The 20144-nt window shown below is 44.0% G+C and overlaps 1 protein-coding gene across 1 annotated transcript in view; it reads right to left on the bottom strand.

The window, feature by feature from the left end:
* Positions 1 to 7798: 7798 nt before the first annotated feature.
* The window catches only part of DUSP22 (dual specificity phosphatase 22), a 61659-nt gene continuing 49313 nt past the window's right edge, over positions 7799 to 20144 (bottom strand). Inside the window, exons 6-7 of the mRNA XM_084850463.1 lie at positions 18858 to 19029; positions 7799 to 10304 (exon numbers count right to left, since the gene is read on the bottom strand). Coding sequence (XP_084706589.1) covers positions 10128 to 10304; positions 18858 to 19029 — 349 coding nt within the window. The 3' untranslated portion in view covers positions 7799 to 10127. The remainder of the gene's footprint in view (positions 10305 to 18857; positions 19030 to 20144) is intronic.

Below are 20144 nucleotides of genomic sequence, written 5' to 3'. Positions count from 1 at the left end.
CGGCTCTGCAAGCTGCATCCAGTTCGTGAGACAGAGGTTTTCCACCCCTACTCTATGCCAGGGATGGGGAACCAGTTTTAGCTGGAGGGCTGGCTTGCCCCTCACTGAGCCCCCTGCAAGCTGGAAGACGTCAATAGGCATGTCTGTGCCTACTGCTATCATCTCTCCACCCATGTGTAGAAATCCAAGGAGCCCCGCAGGCCAGAAGCAGAACCTCTGTAGGCCAGATTAAGCCTGTGGGCTGGAAGTTCCCCTCCTGTGCCCTATGATGCTATGTTACCAATATAGGATGTTTCAACCAAACACTGTTTAACATGTGCAGCCTAATCTGATGCATGTTTATCCTGAATTCAGTGAAATGAGCATGCATAGGATTGCAGCCTTAAAGAGGGGCACTTTTGTAAGGCAGTCTCTCTCTCTCTCTCTCTCTCTCTCGTTCTTGTGCCCTCTCTCTCAACACACACGCACACACACAGAGATTGAGAGAGAGATCAGAAAATCTGGCACTCACATCCCCTGTGAAAGACCTTCTGAAATGTATAAATAGTTGTAAGATTAGTAACTTGGCCCACAATTTCAGCATTACAGAAGGAAATACATGACTAGGTTCTGAACGTATTGTTACATTTGTCTGACAGTTAATGTTGACCCACAATTTCCCCCTCCAACTAGCAGCTGCAATGACTGTTGACAGCTGATAGAATTGTAACTGCATTCATCAGCTCCAACAGCAAATCGCCTTTGTCTTTTCATGAAGAAAAATGCCACTGAACGCCTGGTTGCTCACTGTGAACAGGAAGGATACTTGAAAGGTTGAGCTAAGCGCATGGCTGAATGCTTCTCTTGTAATTTTTTGCAACTATATGTTTATTGGTTTTTTTAAAAAAAATAGAGAATAACCACAGCAAATGAGAGAAACATAGGGTCAAAATACAGTTAAGAAGGGCAGGAATATTGCATCAGACCAACAAACAATGAGAAACAGTGGAAGCAATTGATCGATCAATTGACAAAGAAGTGAAATGAAAACAGCCAATTGATGGTATTTGAAGCCCTGTTTTAGGAGAATGAAAGTTAATGACCAGTCAAGCTGTCTGTAAAGTATTCATTAATTATTATTGATTTTATATGATTTTATACGATTTATATGATAGGATTTTATCGTATTGTAACAGATCCGATACCAAAGTTCTACCATTTAGTACATTGGTATCTCATGGAACTCAAGGAAGTGTTACATGGAGTTCGCAGACAGTCTCCCATCATCCTACAGCCAGGGAAAGTATAAGAGCTTTGTGGAGCACAAAGTTGATGTGGCAAATCAAGCAGGGCAATCTTGGATCCAAGACAATATCCAACTCTACTATCATTATGTTCCCTGTTTAGAAAACGTTTGACCACAGTTCTCAGGGAGGCAGGATTACCACATGTGGACTAATGCACCTTTGATGGAACAGCTCCCCCAGCCATACTTGGTGGCTGGTACACATTTTTACAGCGGTCATACCAGCCTCCCCCAACATGGTGGCCTCCAGATGTCCCTGGTCATTGACCATGCTGCTGGGACTGATGGCAGTTGTAGTCCAACACATCTGGAGGGCACCACATTGGGGAAGGCTATCATCTACTAACAGTTGATTTAGCAACTTTGTAAGTCACTTCCTTGCATGCATTCACTAATAGATTTCATGGTGGTATTCTTGACCCATGCTTGGGGCAAGCTTTCCACTCCCCTAAGTCATTTTCCCAAGTTTCCTGGAGGACACGCATGCGTGTGCACACGCTCCATCCCTAGGCCATAGAGTTGCCAACTTATGAGAAAAAAACAGCCAGGTCTGCACTTGTGCCATTAACAGCAGCTTGGTTTACAGAAATCTGCTGGTGAAGCCTATCACAGCACATGGATAAATATGGTCACCTGTTAATGTTCACATACCAAGCTCCTATTAGAAGTACAGCTACAGGAATAGGTTGAAAAGCTGGTAACCCTAAAGGCCAGATGCAAAGTAGAATAGGGTTCCTGTACCTTTAACAGTGGGGCAGAAGAAGGAATCTCCTCACCTGCAGTGTTTTCACCCCTGCATGACAAGCTACACTGCCAGAAATTTTCCACTGCTCACTACTGAAGTTAGAGTAGTAATCTGGTATCTGATCACCCTAGGTTAGATTTTTATATCATGGCTGTAATCCACAGCTCCTAGGGTGGCTAGCATTCTTATAAGTCCTAATCCTGTGACTTGTCCTGTGCCTAGCACACAAAATGTTCAGGGATCCCTTCCCTCCACCCCCTCTACCTGTTTAAATGTTCAGGGATCCCTTCCCTCCACCCCCTCTACCAGTTTAAAGGAGGCTCCACAATAAACACAGGATGACCACATCATTGGGTGTGGCCACACCTGATCAAGGAGTTGATCTCTGTCCAGTAGCCTTCCCCAACCTGTGGCCTCCCAGGTGCTTGGGATACAACTCCCATCATCCCCAGGCAGCACTGCCATTGACTGTGCTGATGGGAGTTGCCGTTCAACTCATCTTGAGGGCAGCAGATTGGGGATGGTTGCTGCTGTACATCAGGGGTATTGAACCTCAGCCCTGCAGGCCAAATCCACCCCTGGGGGGTTCCCCAGATGGTTCCACCCCTACCCCTGGCCCACCCAACTGCCGTTCATTTGGTGGTTTCCCAGGCTTTGCAGAGGCTTTCCCCCTCCCCCCATTCTAAAAGGTAGAAATGCCTCTCCTAAGGCTGAGTTACTGGCAGTGAGAGTGTTAAGCTACAAGATGCTGGGTTTTTTGGGTTTGGGGGGTTTTGTATCTTCGCCCTGCCCCCTTTTGCCTTCAGCCCTGCATGCCACTGGAATGCAGGCCCTGGAGAGCAACTCCGAAACTGAATATGGCCCTCGAGCTGGAAAGGATTCGACACCCCGGCTGTACATCAATGAGCAAGAGAGCTTTCACTAGGGAATCCAGGTGCAAAAAAGGACAAGGCTCTTGCACCTGTAGTAGCTGAATGTGCAGAAGGGGAATTTCACAGCAGCTGCAGCTCCCCCCACCCGCCCACTCCCCGCATGACAAGTTTTGTTGGCCTTATTTTTTCTCTTCTAGAAAACTATTAAAAAGGTACGGGGCAATCCATGCTGTCCTTTGCGCCCAGCTTCCCAAGAGAGTCAGTTTTCCTGTATGTAAGGTCAAGGGCTGCCAATGTGTGTGTATGTTCTTTATTGCCCCCTGCTCCTATACCTAACAGTGGCTTGATCTCCAGCCTAAGCTATTTCAATGCTGTGAAAAACTCACTCTGCTGATGACACAAAAGTCACAAGAGCAGGCTTTCTCCTGGTAATTTGGCAACCTTAGTTAGGTCAACTTGAATGCTGAAGCTTCCTGGCACACTCAACTCTGAACCTAAACACAGATTTGGAGGCAGGTGCGGGGAGCGGGGAATCCTATTGATTTTGGTGGAATTAGTGTGTTGAAGACAGTGCCAGCTCCAGGGTTTTGAGGGCCCTTGGGCAAGACAGCAGAGGGCCCTCCCTCAGTGATTCTCCCTTCTCACCGCCATTGTCACCAGCTGCTATTGCTCCTCATCCTCTTTCTCATCATTGCTACCACTTGCTAACTCACTTGGCAGGCAGAGAGCCAATGAGCAAGTAGACAGTGGCATCTTCTCACCATCACCGTTGTCTGGGTCACAGCGAGGAGCAGAGGAGAAAGCAGATTGAAATGGTGATGATGAAGAGCAAGTCCAGGGGGTCTTGTCACTCAGCCCCTGCTGGGGTGTGGGCCCTTGGCAGGTGCCCGACCATGCCTACATTTGACACCAGCCCTGGTTGGGGATTACTACCCTAATTCTCCCATTCTAAATATGGAAAGGGTAATTAAAAATAATAATCCAGCTTTTCTGTACTAGCAGAAACCTATATAAGCTACAACAACAAAAAGTCTTGTGGCATCTTGAAGACTAACTAATTTAATAATTAGTTTGTTAGTATTTAAGGTGCCATGAAACTTTTTGTTGTTGTTGTCTTGGCTGCAACAGACGAATATAGTTACCCCTCTGAAACTTTATAAGATACATGCTTTACTGTTCATATATAAAGATTGTATATATTTTCTAAGTGGAAATGTGCATGCATACATAGCTATGCCTTTTAACTTTCTGACATACTCTTTTGCAGATGCACACACATGCTTGTAGTTCAATATTGCACAATGCTTTGTCTGCAGTGGGCATATAAAAGCTTTCATCGTACTGCCTTCATTTAATAAACACACTCATGTACAGATCTTACTGTTCCTCTGTCTTCTACCATCATACGGAGGAAGCTGTTGGGGGTGGGGTGGGGTGGGAAACCAAGGCAGCCACTGGGGGGCCTCCACAGTCTTTCAGAGAAAAAGCTAAACTCATGCGCTCAATGCTACACTTGCAGTTTGTGGAAGCTTTGCTACAGATTGCAGTGGTATCTTAGGGCTGGGCAGTACTTTGAACTGAATGGCAATTGTGGTATAATGGGCACATCAAAGTATCTAGAGTCAAGGAACTGTTGGAGACACACATCACCACCACCACAACTATCCAAGGCCTTAACAGTTGGGAGAATTATATGAAGCAATTAATTCTGAAAGCAAATTGGTAGAGAAGACACAATGTTACTTACTAATAATAGCATGTATTAATTACATTTATATCCAACTGCTTTTGCGCCGCCCAGTAATCCAAGGTGCTCCCCACATTTATTGTCACAACAACCCTGTGAGGCTGGTTTTGGAGGGGAGATAATAACGGGCTCAAAGTCATCCAGCAAAAGTCATGGCTGAGTGGAGATTTGAATCTGGGTCTCCTCTGTCTTGGTCTAACACTTTAATGCAGACTTCCTCAGCCTGGTGCAGTCCAGATGGCTTGAACTACAACTCCCATTATCAGCCACCACAACCACCATGCTGGCTTTAGAATGGTGGGAGCTGTAGTTTAACACAACCAGAGAGGGTGCCAGGTGGTGTGGGAGGTTGCTCTAAATGCTATGCCACGCTGGCTCTTATGATGTACACCTTCAATCACAAGCTGATCAAGTTAAAATTCACTCTCCCTCCTAATTGGGGATAAAAACATTCCCCAAACAGTTGGGGTCCATATATTTATTTTCCCATTTCTTTTCCACCTTTTGGTTCATAAGGAGCTCCTCAAGGCTCCTATATCCGCATGATAATAAATTACATAAAGACAAATGAAAACCATTAAGGTCCTATAAACACACACACACACACACACCAGTCCTAACAGATGCAAACTCAACAATAATACAATAAGGGCACAGCCCTATGCATGGTTAGACAGACAAAAGGCCTACAACTCCCAGCATGCCCCAGCCAGCTGGGGCGTGCTGGGAGTTGTAGGCCTTTTGTCTGTCTAACCATGCATAGGATTGTACCCTAAGTGACTTTGAATACTTCCCTAATCATGCCCCATGAAACCTAAGCATCAGCAATATGGCAAGTGCAAAGGTTTTTCCATCCAATTTCTGATTTTTAATTTTTTTTTAAGAACTAGCCTTCCAGAGGGAAGCAACACAACCACAAAGGCATTGTTCTGTGCAGATGCTGACCTAGCTTCTAATGGGAGCAGCACCCAGGGTGATAGCTCTATAGAGCACAAAAGGAAGTTTAGAGTCAGAAGCTGTGAATATGTTAGACAAAATGACTGTGATCTAGTCAAGTTAAAAACAATTCCTGGGGCACACTGGGAGTTGGGGGCCTTTTTTATGTCTAAACATGCATAGGATTGCACCCTTAAATGCGTTTAGGTCCCATTGATTTCTGTGGGAGAATTACAGTAAGCCCCGCTGAGCTCAGTGGGAGTTATTCCCAGGTAAGCATGTATAGCAGCCTTTTCTCAACCTGGTTCCCTTCAGAAGTATTGGACCAGAACTCCCATAATCTCCCAGCCAGCTTTGGGGATGCTGGGAGTTGCAGTCCAACACACCTGGAGGGCACCAGATTGGGAAAGGCCAATGTACAGGATTGCACCCTTAAGCACTGTGTAGTAAAAAAAAAAAAAAATTCACCTCCTAATCACAAGTGGTGGGTGGTGGGGAGGGAGATTAACATTCCCTTACCTTGCGCTTTCAGTTAACCTAGGCCAGCAGTGTGGTCCTTATTCATCTTGTGGTGTTTGGATATCCCATAGTCTAGTCAAAGCCTTGACAACCCAAGCCAGTCAGTTAACTTTGAACCACCACCATCAACCCTGACAGAAGCCAAGAGCTGTCTCGTTGCTGAGAGAACTTGAGAGAAAATAGGAAAGTGTGGAATTTTTGAATGTAGGCCTGAGGAGGCCAGTGTATGTCAGCTTTCTTTTTCCGTCATGTTCCTACCTAGGATGACTATCGTGGTCATCTGCATATCTTCAGTGACGCATTGACCCAACTCCTGTTTGAATCACCATCTTTTCTCTCTTCATTTTATTTTATGACACACAGTTTGTCACACAGGAAGGGTGAGCCTTCAGCCTGAAGGGAAATGCGGGTTTATGGATTTCTCTGTATGGATTTCACACACTCACACACACGTGAAGAATTGTACCTTGGATAGCTCCTTTAGTGTTCTGACTGGCTGTCCCTGAAACCTGCATATTCACTGCCCCACTGACATCAGATCCACCAGCCACCACTGGGCCTATATTTTCATAAGTCCAAATACTGGGCCACCTATATTCATAGCTGCTTTGACCCCCAGATATTCCCCAATTCAGTTCTGGATGGCCATAGAATCGGCTAGATCCAGACTTACTCATGCTTAAAGAAGACCCCTTAAAATTAGTGATTCAAATGAGACAGGACTAACTTGTCCCATTGATTTCAATGGGTCTGCTCTTAAGCCTGACAAAGTCTGGATCCAACCCTGTCATCTTAAAGGGAGAGTTCCAGAAACCCACAGCACACGTACCACCAGAAGAGGTGACACAACTCTTCTCAGATTTCAAAGCTGTGCAGAGAAAGGGAAAGGAAGTAGAAACCTACGTACCGTGTGAACCAAGAAGCAGCACTACTGAGAAACCTAGCACTGTTCTTCGTATCCCTAGTCTCAGTTAACACCTGTTCATGATTCTTTCTCTCTTCCTCCTTTCCCCTTTGGCTGTTGTTTCCTAGCAATCCAGGCTGCAACACGTAAAGCACTGGTGGGAAATGTGGTGCCCTCCAGATGTTTGAGATTGCAGCTCCCATAATCCCTGACCATTGGCCATGCTGGATGGGGCACATGGGAGCTGTAGTCTCAAACATCTGGAAGGCGCCAGTTATGTACCCCTGGCTTTTAGGATGCCAGGCCAGAAACTGGTGACATTCTTAGACAACACCACACCCTATCAAAATGAGTGTAGTACAGAGATAACAGGCAAGTAGGAGACACGGGACACAGTGTTCACAGACAAAATCACATGGGAATTATGCCCAAGACACTTGGCTTTCAGAAACAGGAAAGGTCATTAAAAAAAACTTGCAATAGCCACAGCTTCTTCCAGCAAAGCCAGAAAAACCAGAAGAGCTGCCATCCTGGCTCAGGACTATGGGTCCCTCTAGTACCCCTGCCCCCCACATCATGAAATTTACTACTTCAGGGAGTGCAATTCTGCTTCCAAACAAGGTGCATGCTCCCAGCATGCCTGGTTTTCAAGAAAAATCATCACTTTTTTTGTCACTGTGGTAAATTTGTTGGGAGGCCCACAAAAAGGGCCAGGGCTGCTGCATGTAACCTGCATGTTGCCACCCCTGGTCAAGCCCAATAGTTTGTAATGTGACAGTGGGCTGGTTTGCATGATTGCTGTAGCACACTGTGGCTTACATAAACCATGGTGGGTTCCAGCACATGCAGCGGCCATTTTTAATATTCAAGCCACAGCTTGTTATGGCATGCGAAGCCAGCAAGGGTGGCTTATGCATTGTTAAACCCTTGCAGGACCCTAAACAGCCCATGGGTTATGTGAGGGTTTATAAGCCAATATTGCTGGGTTCACATGATATCATAAGCCACAGTGCCCTCCCGCCACAGCTTGAACATTTTAAAGGGTGGCCAGCACAGGCTGCAACCCACAGTGAACTGCAGTGATCCTGTGAACCTGGTCAGTGACTAACCAGATCTTAATTAGCCAATGGGGAGCTTATAAAGTAGGACATGATGTCACCCCCTTGTTTGTCCGCAGCATTTAATGATCCATTGAGAAATAGTGAGCACTTGTTAGGCATTTATAATCCTAATAAGCCCCACAAAGGTTTTATTCACATCAGAAACCAGAAGGAAGCAGGAGTTGCCTTTAAGGCAACTTGAGCTGTGATGTTTCCCAACTTAAAAGTTAGTTAAAACCTTCATTCTGCCATGTTGTCGCTAGGTGGCTTTAGTCAAAAGCACTACTCTCTTCTCAGCCTCATCCAGCCTACCCATAACGCTGACCAACCGACCTACCTTGCTGGGCTGTTGCAAGGATTACTGAGATAATGTATATAAAGCAATGTTCTTAAGAAATTCTAGCCCTCTTGATCTCTAGAAGAGGCTTCCCCCTTCTACTAGACTTTAGTGGATAATTTGTGACGGCTGGTATGATTCAGGATGATCGGTGTTGCTCGCCGAGCTCACAGGCCAGTTGGCCTACTGTGCATTTATCCAAACTCTGAAGCAAAACATTCTATTCAAATTGATCTTTCAACAGGATCACAAACAACAACTGATGTCAATCACATCTATTTTAATCAGAAATTCAACAACATAAACACTGGACTTTTATTTATTACAAAAAGACCTGAAGTTTTGATTGAATATACTCCATTGGGGAAGGCGATCAAAGGTGAAACATCATCAAGGTGATTAGTATATAAGAATGCTTTTTTCCCAGTAGTAGTGCAAGGATAACTTTTTAAAAACATTATTATAGCACAACACTCCATTTTAAGTCTTTAAATACATACATCTGCAATATACTTTCATATCCCTGCACTCCCCGTCCATAAAAAATGATCTGAATGAACAACTTCTCTGAGACGGAAGCCAGGACAATAAATACTGATAAAGTTATCTGTAATACTTATGTTCCACTATCCAACAAAATATACAACTATATTAGCCGTACATTCCAAGAGAATTGTTTTTTTAAAAAAATAATTTAAAGAAGGGGATACATGTGAGAACTAGAGCTTTTCCACTGCTGAAGAGAGAAGCTGCTTTTTACAGTGCACAATAGCTTGCCTCTTCAGATGTGAGACTAGCTGCAGTGAAACCAGAGCTCCACCTGAGTGGAAGTTCTCCCTGGTGTGCACATTTCTCTTCTGTAGAGCACTGAATCCCCCCTGCCCCACCATACACAAACAAAAGATTCAGAAACTTTGAAAAGTGCAACTGTGCCAAACCCTGGCTATGTGGTCAACCCAAAGAACAGGCATATGTAGATAATAATGTGGCATCTCAACAGTCAGAAAGTAGCATGCTCTTTGCACAGCCACTGGAAGAGGAAGTGGGTCTTGGTGCTCTCATACTAAAGCCCAAGTCAAATGCAAGTATGACACCAAGTTAAGAAGTCTGGAGTCCTAGAGACATCCTTATTAAGAGAACCAAGACATCCCATCATGGAGCTATTAAATACAAAAAATGTCCTCTTCATGCATTTGCAGGAGGAGGTAAAAGCAAGTTACCCTGCTGAGTCACTGGCTACATTTGGACATCACAGTAAACTATGGTTTATTGTGATACGACTGACCTTACATAAGCCTTGGCTCACATGTTCCACCCTATCTCCAGCACGTCCACAAGGAGGGTAGAAGCTTCTGCTTCCATCTCTGATTAACTGCGGCTTGTTTTATCATCCAAACCAGACAAAACTGTGGCCAATCTTACCTATGGTTTGTTTGAAACAAGCCAACTTCAAACCATGGTTCAGATGGAACACTAAACTGTGGTTAACTCAAAATGGAAGCAAAAGCTTCTGATCTTCTCGTGGCTGTGCTGGAGGGGAGGAGCAGATGAGTCATAAGCTCTCCAAGGCTCATCCCAGTCATGATAAACCGGGGCTTGGCATGATGTTTGAATGCAGCCACTAAAAAAGTTATGTATTCTTGTTTTCATAAACAAGAACACAAGCACCATATTAGTCGCCTTTATGGAGGAGCAGTCATAGACAAGGAGGCCACGGAGGCAAAGTTATCGTCCCACTGCCTTCCCGAAGTACTTGACTGAGCTGCTGCATGTGCTTTGTACTTCTGCAGGAGGTTTTGAGCTTCTTGTTCATCTTGCAAAGGGTTTTCACCATACACTGTTCTAAGCCACTCTCTGAACTGGAAATGTTAAAAAAGAAAAAAGAAAAAAAGACAAAGCAAAATGTTTAAACATAGCTGGGACAAGCACAGTTTATGTAACAAAGCTGCTACAGTCAAACTGCAACCGCAACCATGAGTTAGTCCAATGAAACTCTAAATACTCTATTAAAGTCTATTCTAATCTAATAATCTATTAAAAATGTTGCGATTGCTCCCCGCGCGCGTGCACACCCCCCCCCCCAATTAATCTGGCAGAATATTTTTTAGAAAAAACAAAAATGATTTTTAAAATACATTTATAAAACAAACAAATGTTTGTTTTGGGCGGAATTTACTGGGTTCGCACAACACACTAACCCACGGTTAGCTAACCCACGCGGTAAGTGAGGGTTGTTGTTCAACTTTGAGGTTGTTTGTTGAACCATGGGTTAGCATGTTGTCTGAACCCAGGACATTTTCTGCAGGCTGGCTTGTTAACGATGCAGTGTGGCTTCTTTTGCTCAAACAAGCCACCTTGAGAACCCATGGTTTGTTGGTGAAAAAAAATCCCATTGTGCAATGGAAGTGGCCCAGGTTCTTGTACATATTGTTTATCCAGTTTTTTCTACTACTTTCCTTTCTGCATGGTACAACCCCAAGTAGCTTCAAAAAGACAAAATACATATAGAAGCATAATATTTGCTATGTAAATTAAGTGATTAAGACCACATAATTTAAATCAGAACAGAAGCAGGAGAAGCCATGACTGCATAGTCTCTTGTTTTATTAGGCACAATCCTCTGCATGTTTAGACAGAAGAAAGTCCTACAACTTGTTCAAGGTGGTTAACAAGCCACAATGCATGGTTAACAAACCACCCTGCACAAAATGTCCTGAGTTCAGACAACACACTAACCCACAGTTCAACAAACAACCAAAACTTCAACAGCAACCCACACTCCATCACTGAGTGTGGGTGAGTGTGTGGTTTGAACAGCCCCAGAATCTCTTTAGGCCTGTATGGTCCCTCCTGTCTTAAAAACAAAGGTGCCCTTCCTACTCAGCAAAGTAGGAAAAAACAAACAAAGTGTATTTGCTGTTTGCTTTTCCCCTGGGGGTTGGTGCTTAAACAGGTTTGTAATGTGGTAATTAGGGAAATTTGGAGTGGAGGGTACAAGGAATCAGTTCAGTAAATTTTCTACTGAGCTACGCAGTGGGTTTTTTGTGTTGTTGTCAGCAGACGTAAGCTGCAATCAGACACACATCAGGGAGTAAGCCTCACTGAACTCAGTCATTACTTCTGACTAAAAACATGGAACATGGCTACCCCTTTGCAAAACCACTTGCATCTCCAAGTGGTATTCATGGGTATATTGAATGTAAATCCTCCAATAGAGTTTTTAAAAATTCCCTGCATAAACAGTTGAGGTTTTGCATGGGCAGCTGAATCCCACTTTTTAATGTCCAGATACAAAAGGAGGGAAGGGATCTTACGCTTCTGACAGTTGTGCATAAGGGGGAATGGATGCTGCTCATGCATGAGTGATAAAAAACACAGATTAATAATCCCTTTCTATTACAGGAAATTTGTCCTCCATTCTATCTGTTAACTCTAGCCTTCTCTCTTTTAGGCAATGCAATCACAGAGATTGTCACCTTTTTTCCTTAGTAGGGTTCTTGTGTCTGAAACAAGAATTAATTTAATAGAAGTGCAATCCAATGCATGTCTACTCAGAAATAAGCCCCACTGAGTTCAATGGGACTTACCCTCAGGTAAATATATATAGGATTGCAGCCTCAGTTTTGGAAAGTCTATCGTGTAGTTGCTGAAGGCCCAGACAACCTGTCAATTTTTTTTTTAAAGTAGTTACTCTTCCACTATATGCTATGCTATTCCAGAGAACTTTCCTGGGATGTTGGAGTGCCAACAAGAACAGAAGATTTCTTACTCAGTGGTGAAAAAAAATCCCATTGTGCAATGGAAGTGGCCCAGGTTCTTGCACATATTGTTTATCCAGTTTTTTCTACTACATTCCTTTCTGCATGGTACAACCCCAAGTAGCTTCAAAAAGACAAAATACATATAGAAGCATAATATCTGCTAAGTAAATTAAGTGATTAAGACCACATATTAAATCAGAACAGAAGCAGGAGAAGCCGTGACTGCACAGTCTCCAGTTTTATTAGGCACAATCCTATGCATGTTTAGAAAGAAGAAAGTCTGTTGGCTGGGGAATGCTGGGAGTTGTGGGATTATTTTCTATCTCTAAACATGCATAGGATTGTGCCCTTAGTTGTTGTAAACTGGCAACTCTACTTAGGCCATACCTGAGGGAATTCTTTAAAATTGTATTTCAATTTAAGAACATACTCCCAAACACCAGAACAATATCTCGAACATTAACATTTAAGGAAAGAGAGTATAATTAGGAGATGTCATCACTTTATCACCAGAGTTTATCACAGCAGAGGACACATTTTTATTGCTAGGGAGGAGAAGAAGCACTATTGTGATTTTCTGTCTTAGGTACCAAGAGATAGCTTGACTAGCCTTGAGTTTGTACCTTGACTTGGGGGGCGGGGGGATTCAGTTTCTGCCTCTGGCAGCAAAATATCACACACACACACACACACACACACACACACACAGTGGAATTTTATCTCTAGAGAGCTGAAAGACCTAGGCAGCTAAGAATCCTGTAGCACCTTACCGATTTAAACTTATTATGGCATAAACCTTTGTACTACAGGACTCCTTCCTGTTTTTGCTGCAACAGGCCAACATGGTTACTTTCTGAAGGACACAGGGTGAAGCTAGCTTTGGTGCTTTTCAGAGTGCCAAGTTATGTACCATGTAGTCATGACTTCATAATGGTTTTCTCAGTACAGGTTGAAAAATCAATACTGTACCTCTGGATATTTCCTCCCACTCCCAATATCAACATCGATTAGGCAGTCTAATTTTTATGCCCGGTTTATTCTGACATCTTTTACTTGCTCTGTTTCATGATGGAACATGTAACTCAAATTGTATTTTATAACTTTTTCATATTTTTTTAAGACTAGAAATCAAGTCAGTGAGTTTTTGTTCCTGTAACTTATTAAAAAAAATATTCAAAGGTATTTAGCTGGTTGCTTTTTTCCTAAGACTCTATGAAGACTGTGTTTCTTCCATAAATCAAATTTTCTTAAAACTCCATTGGGATTAAATTCAGAATCATAAATTAGCAATATTGCTCTAGTTTTTATATTTGTCCCATATTCTTAACTTTAAGATGTTGTTTTCCTTGTTTAAACTCTGCTTTCCAATTTGACCATAAAAGAGGTTATAAATTAAGGAAACATAATGATTGTTCAGTTCTTCTGGTCTTCTCTGGGTTATGTACCCATCCTGTTAACTACTGAATGTTATTCACATAGTAATAAACCTTAATATTTGGTAATGCTAAGCCACCATTATTAGCCCTATCTTGTAATTCTGCTTCCTTAAGGGTGCAATCCTACCAAGATAGGCGGCTGCCTCCGAACTCGGAGATGACCACCTATCCAAAGCAGGGCAGGAGAAGCATGGAGGGGATCATTCCCTCCTTGCTCCTCCTGCCCTGTATTTTTGGCTAGACAGCTGATTGCGGCTGTCTAGCCATGGGATCACGGAGCGGGGAAGGAGGCTGCTGTACGACACATAGGATGTGCCATACAGGCTTTTCTGCCCTCCCCACCCTGGAATGCCCCCAGCCACGCCCCATGGCAGCATACACGGTTCTTCTCCTCCCCTGACCCAATCTATCCTCACAACAGGCCTGGGAGGTAGGGTAGGAGTAAGAGAGAGATTCTGACCAGGTTCGCACGATCACAGAGGGAGAAATAAGCCATAGTGGCTTACTTCCTCCATTGTGCGAGCTGGTCACATGCTGGGAGGATTTGCATATTTACCCCTGCCAGCATGGCTTGCCATGTCATGGGAACTCAGCAAGAGTGGCTTGTTGCTGTTGTTAACAAGCCACCCAGGACCCATGGGGCTGGCGAGGGTAATTATACGAATCCCCTGGCATGCAACTGGCACACGCACCGGGGGAAATAAGGCACCGTGGCTTATTTCCCTTGCTGGGATCATGCAAACAGGCCTAACAACTGGCCCAAAGTTATCCAGGGAGCTTCATGGCTGAATGTGGATTTGAATCCAGGTCTCCCCAGTTGTAGTCCAACATTCTAACCACTACATCACAGTGGGTCCGTTCGGACCATTGCAATGGGGAACGAAGCCATTGTGGCTTCTCCCCCTGCCCCGCACGTGCAACCGCCATCTGCGTAATTCCCCGCGCTGCATAATTCCCCTGCGTGGATTGTAGGGTGGATACAAAGCAACCCCCGCCTTGTGCCGGGTTTGGACCACACGCCAACCTGCAGCGCAATGTGGGGAATTATGCAATTGGCAGTCACAAGCACAGCATGCTTGGGGGCGTTGCGATTGTTCGAAACCAGTCAGTGGCTTAATGTGAAAATTACTTTCATTCTTTGTTAGAATTGTGCCTAAATAACTTGTTAACTTTGTACTTAGCTGATAAGCCAGGTCTTGTTCTATTGGCTGTTTTTACATAATTTTGTAAGAGTACATAGGTTGTTTCTATTTTATCTTTATTCATTTTAAGACCTTACATTATCTCACTCCAGCTCAGTGGGAAACGGGAGGGAGAGCTATTGAATGGTGAGATAATATCTGAATACAAAAAGGCAGATGAGGAGTAGCCTCAGTCAGGCTGATTAATCCTGAAAACTTTAGGGTATGTCAAAGAGGTAGTTTATAATTCAAAAATGCTTGTATGTTTTAGCATGGGCAACATCCTAGGTGCGGTCTAAAATTTAATACATAGTACCCACGATTAGACTGTGTGTGTTCAGCTGGAGCAAGCCCCACATAGTAAGACGAGACAGCAGCTCATTGGTAAAGCACGTGGTTTGCATGCCAAAGGGTTCAGTTCCTGGCATCTCCAGGTAAGGCTGGAAAACCCCCTGCTTGAAACCCTGGAGAGCCACTGCCAATCCGTGCAGACAGTAGTGAGCTAGACGGACCAATGGCCTGACTCGGTATAAGGCAGCTTCGTATGTCCAATACGGCTAACTCCCCTAGTAACTGTGTTTAGGACTACAGCCTATATTTATAATAGTTATTAAATTATATGGCAATGTCGTATAGAAATGACAGAATAGTGTAGTGCTAACTATGAAGGGTTTGTACTGAGCAGCATTAAGAGTGAAGGCAGCGGCTGCTCTCTCAGGGCTGTTCCTCTGCTAGGATGCCAAACCTGCAGCGATAGCAGCTTATGTGTTGTGGGAGGCAGATACAAGCTTTGCTGCATGTCCTTTAAATAAAACTAACAGGAAATAGCTCCCTTTGTGGGACCGGGAGAAGAGATAGTGCACATCCTCTGAAGGAAAAAAATCATATAAAAAAGAAAATAGTTCTGAAATGGATAAACACAGCTGAGAGAGAGAAGTCGCACTGCTCGAGGTAGGTCCCTTTTTCAGGGGCTACAGGAGAACTCAGCATAGCAAAGGAAAACAGACCCAAGAAAATACTAAAGAGAAAGAAAATTAAAAGCAAAATAAATTATAAAACTGCACTGGCTGAGAATGGGGGTTAAATGGTGTTTCATCATCAGTGATATTTTGAACTCCATCTAGTACAGTCTCCCCCAGCCTGGTGCCCTCCAGATGTTTTGGATTCCAACTCTAACCATTGGCCATGATGGCTGGGGCTGATGGGAGCTGTAGTCCACAGACTCTAGAGGGAACTGGGTTGAGGACGGCTGATCCAGTAGATGACCATGACCTTGGGGAATTATGCAGAGGTGCTACTTGGAGGCGGGGGGCAGGAAGAGTGGAGATCAGGGCCTCAGAATCCTAAAACACACTTAGGGTGCAATCCTATGCATGTTTAGCATGGCTGGCTGGGGAATGTTGGGAGTTGTAAGATTGTTTTCTGTCAAAACATGTATAGGATTGCACCCTTGCTCTCTAGTACATCCTACTGAACTTAGAGCAGAAGCGCAGAAGATCAGGCCCAGAGGCCAAATCCAGCCTTCCCAGGTTGCGCACCTGGCCGTGCCCCTTTCTCCCCCAACCACCAATCGTTTGGTGGTTTCCCAGCAGTCCTCCCCACCTTCTAAAAGTTTTTAAAGCCTCTCCTAAGGCTTAGTTAATGGCAGTACAAGCTTTAAGCTAAAATATGTTGAGATTTTTTTGATCCCGCCCATTTCACCTTTGGCCCCACCCACCACTGGAATGTGGCCCCTGAGAGATTCTCCGAAATGGAATTTGGCCCTCAGATTGGAGGAAGTTCAACACCCCTCAGAGAAACTTACTTCTGATTTGGCAGAAGTTAGGATTGCACTGTTAACCACCAGGACCACATAGGGCTCCTTCACATGAAGCTTTTATCCTGCTATTTAGATTGCTCACTCGCGGAAGTTTGCGGGCCCTTTAGATGACACCGTCAAACTCCAGGGCATCTCCTGCACTAAATGACCTGTATTCCATTATTAAAAAGATAGGAGATAATGAGCTATTTAATTACCACGCCTGTGTTCTGTTTGAGTTCCCTCTGTGAAGAAGGAAAAGCCGTAAGAAGAAGAGCTAGATCAATGAAACATACGGAAGAAGAGAAGGAGAAGAGGAAAGGGGAGGGGGGGAAAGGAAGCGCGTGTAAAGGGAGTCCATTGTGAACCTGCATTTAAAAGAGAAGCAGAAAGCCCAGTTTTAAGTGGGGCTTTTTGGCTGATATGGAGATGGCTCAGAGTTGCTAGGAATGCTTGGTTTCCCTACAACAGGGGTGCAGGCCAGAGGGGAAAACATACGGATTACCCTAGAGTTATGGAGCCACCTTCATTTGCTTGAACAGGGTTCCCCAATCTGGTGCCTGCCAGATGTGCTGGATGAAAACTTCCATCAACACCCCATTGGCCATGCTGGCTGGGAATGATGGGAGACATAGTACAACACATACAGAGGGCACCAGGTTGGGGAAGGTTGTGCTAGAATATCCTTTTGAAAGTTAACACGTGCCTTTCTATGAAAGCTGCAGAAACTCTCCTCCTACAGGGAGTTATATACACACACACACCACATATGTGCTATGATCTTCCTCAAAGCCATTTGCATTGACGCAAGGACCATTTGCCGTTTCAGCTCAGACCTACCAGATCTGAAATGACTGTTGGGGTTCAAATTAAGGAGGGAGACAACCAGGCTGGAAATTCCCTGGGTTCTCTATTATGTAAAGTAAGTTATATTCCTATTTGCCCTAGCTCTGAATAAGCTGGGGAATGTTAAGCTTTTGAGAAACAAATATTTTGAAAAATATATTGCTGCAAATACAGCAGTGGCTTCATAATCACCAAGCACATTCTAACAAAACCCATTTTCTCTCTGTTTAAAAAGGAATAAACAGACAGGGGGTTGGATCCAGACTTAGTCATACTTAGAGTAGACCCAATGATACCAGTGGGACTTTAGTCAGTCATGACTAACGTAAACTTAAATCACCCATTGAGTTCAATAGGTCTACTCAAAGAATGACTAAGTCTGGATCCAATGTTGAGCCCAACCCAAACACACTGAGCTACCCAAAATGTATTGTTGAACAGAAAAGGAACGTACATACTGTACAACTTCACTTTCAAAATATGGCTTCGAGAACATTTGAAAGTTCAGATGCTTAAAGATTTGGCCAAACGGTTGTGAAGGAGTCTAAAAAGGGGCATGGAATGACACTGGAAGAAACAGCAAATTCTGATAATCGAAGAAGTGTGTGTATTCATACACATCGGCTTCTGACAAGGGACATGAAAGGGATACCTCTCTTGGAGCCTGCCAGGTGCCCTCTGGTTTTTACTTTTTTCCTCAGATGTTTATTTTTTTTAAAAAAATAACAACTGGGAGACCAGCCTGCTGCAAAGTGAAATGCTACCCTCCAATATAATCTTTGAGTTCAAAACAGTGTTTTGGAGCTCAAACCCCGCCTCTGCCTTGTTCTTAGGCAAGTTACTTTTCTTTTAGTCTCACCAGTTTGCCTCCTAGGAAATGAGTGTTTAGTGCCTGGCCATGATCACCATGGCGGCCATTTTATGAATAGGCAAGCACCAACTATGGTAGCCATTTTGTGAGAGCACCAACAACACTCCCTCAATATTCCATATGTGGTAACTGATACAAAAAGGTTGGGGACTGCTCTGGAGCACCTACAGTTTTTCTTTTTTTAGCTCCTGCTCAGAGAGAGCAAGTTTAGACAACAAGCAGCTGGAAGGGGAAGGTGTAAGCTTACCCTACCCATACATGGTGGTCTCAGTCAGGATCAGGGACCCATGCACTTACTTGCAAATAAAAAAGAAAAAGAGGCTAAGCTTAATGCTACATATTTAACTTATCATGTAGTTTAGCCTTCACTCTGCTGCTTAAACTGGGGTTTAAAACTCCTGTTTCCTTGGTGCAGAACCATCTCTGCTTCAAGGCAAATAAAAACAAGCTTCACAGAAGTGAAAATTCATTGCACAGCTTACAGCTTCAGAGGGAGACATCAGGGTTCACATAACTTACGTGAGCAACATCATTCTTCTCAAACTCTTCTAGCTGCCGCTGAAAGCCTGTATTCGGATTGGCACATGGTCTTGATGCTCGCACCATGGACAGTGCATCCTCCCAGCCAAAATCCGTGATTGTCATTACGTAGGCCACAACCAAGGTTGCGCTCCTGGAAACTCCAGCAAGGCTGCATCACCACCCAAATGCAAACAGAAAGGTTAACGTAGGTAGGTTGTAAGCTACCTTCTATTTTTCATAAAAGAAGCAGAAAAACAAACAAAAATAAACAACATTGAATATAATACATGAATTAGCAAGTTTCAGAGTAAGGCACACAATTACTACTGAAAGAGGCAAACTATTTCTTTAAAAGCTGGACAGTACCTGCTAGCCAGAAGGATGCAAAGCAGTTACTGAAATACCAGTTCTTACATTAGACTCTAATTTTCTCTGTAGTGGTCCAGTTCTTACATAAAAGACTATGGTAATCCAGATGGAGAATTACATCTGTCCACTGTAATAACCAGGAGTGTCATGAAATAGAAATGCAACCATTTCAAAGCATACCAACCAAGCCATCAGTCACAGGAAAGGAATTTAATGATTTTGGCTCAGACAAATTGCCAAAGCACAGAAACCAGAATTCATGATTTACATGATTTACCAGGGAATTATGATCCAAGCAAATCATATTACTACTGTTTCCATTTTCTTTTTCTTATAGCCAATCATCTCTAAAATGGGCATAATGCTTTTTACTTTAGTACCTATTATTAGTAAATGTTGCTTTACATGATGGGATTGCGCCCTCAGTGATTGGAAGCTCCTGAACTCAGAGGCATCTGATCATCCAATGTAGGGTGAGTGGTGCGGTGGAGGCAATCTTCACCTCCCTGTCCTCCTGCCCTGCAGATTTCACTAGATGGGCTTTTTAGGCCGTCTAGTGAAGGCACTTCGGAGGCGGAGGAAGGAGGCTGGAAGAGGCTCAGGATAAGTCATATCCTGGCCTCTCCTGTCTCCTCCCCTCCCTCCCCACCGGAACATCACTCCCCCCGCCTCGAGGTTGATTTTCCAGTCTCAGAGAGGCAGCCAGCACAGTTCTCTCCACACTGGCTGCAAGGGGGCCAGTCAGACCTCCGACTGCCCCTTCCAAGGTCAGAGCGCTGTCTCCGACCTCGGCAGGATTTCACGAGCAATCCTATGGTCCCTGGGAGGCTCTCCCAGGGACCACCGAATTGCCCTCTAAAGCTATTATTTACTTTAGTAGACTTGTCAGGTGTCAGAGGAGTTTGATCTGAATAG

Source organism: Heloderma suspectum, chromosome 4 (assembly GCF_057233095.1).
Source record: "Heloderma suspectum isolate Gila_16-S chromosome 4, 16-S_ref, whole genome shotgun sequence".
Taxonomy (NCBI): domain Eukaryota; kingdom Metazoa; phylum Chordata; class Lepidosauria; order Squamata; family Helodermatidae; genus Heloderma; species Heloderma suspectum.
The sequence above is the reverse complement of the archived record's forward strand: the minus strand, read 5'-3'. Positions and strand labels throughout refer to the sequence as shown.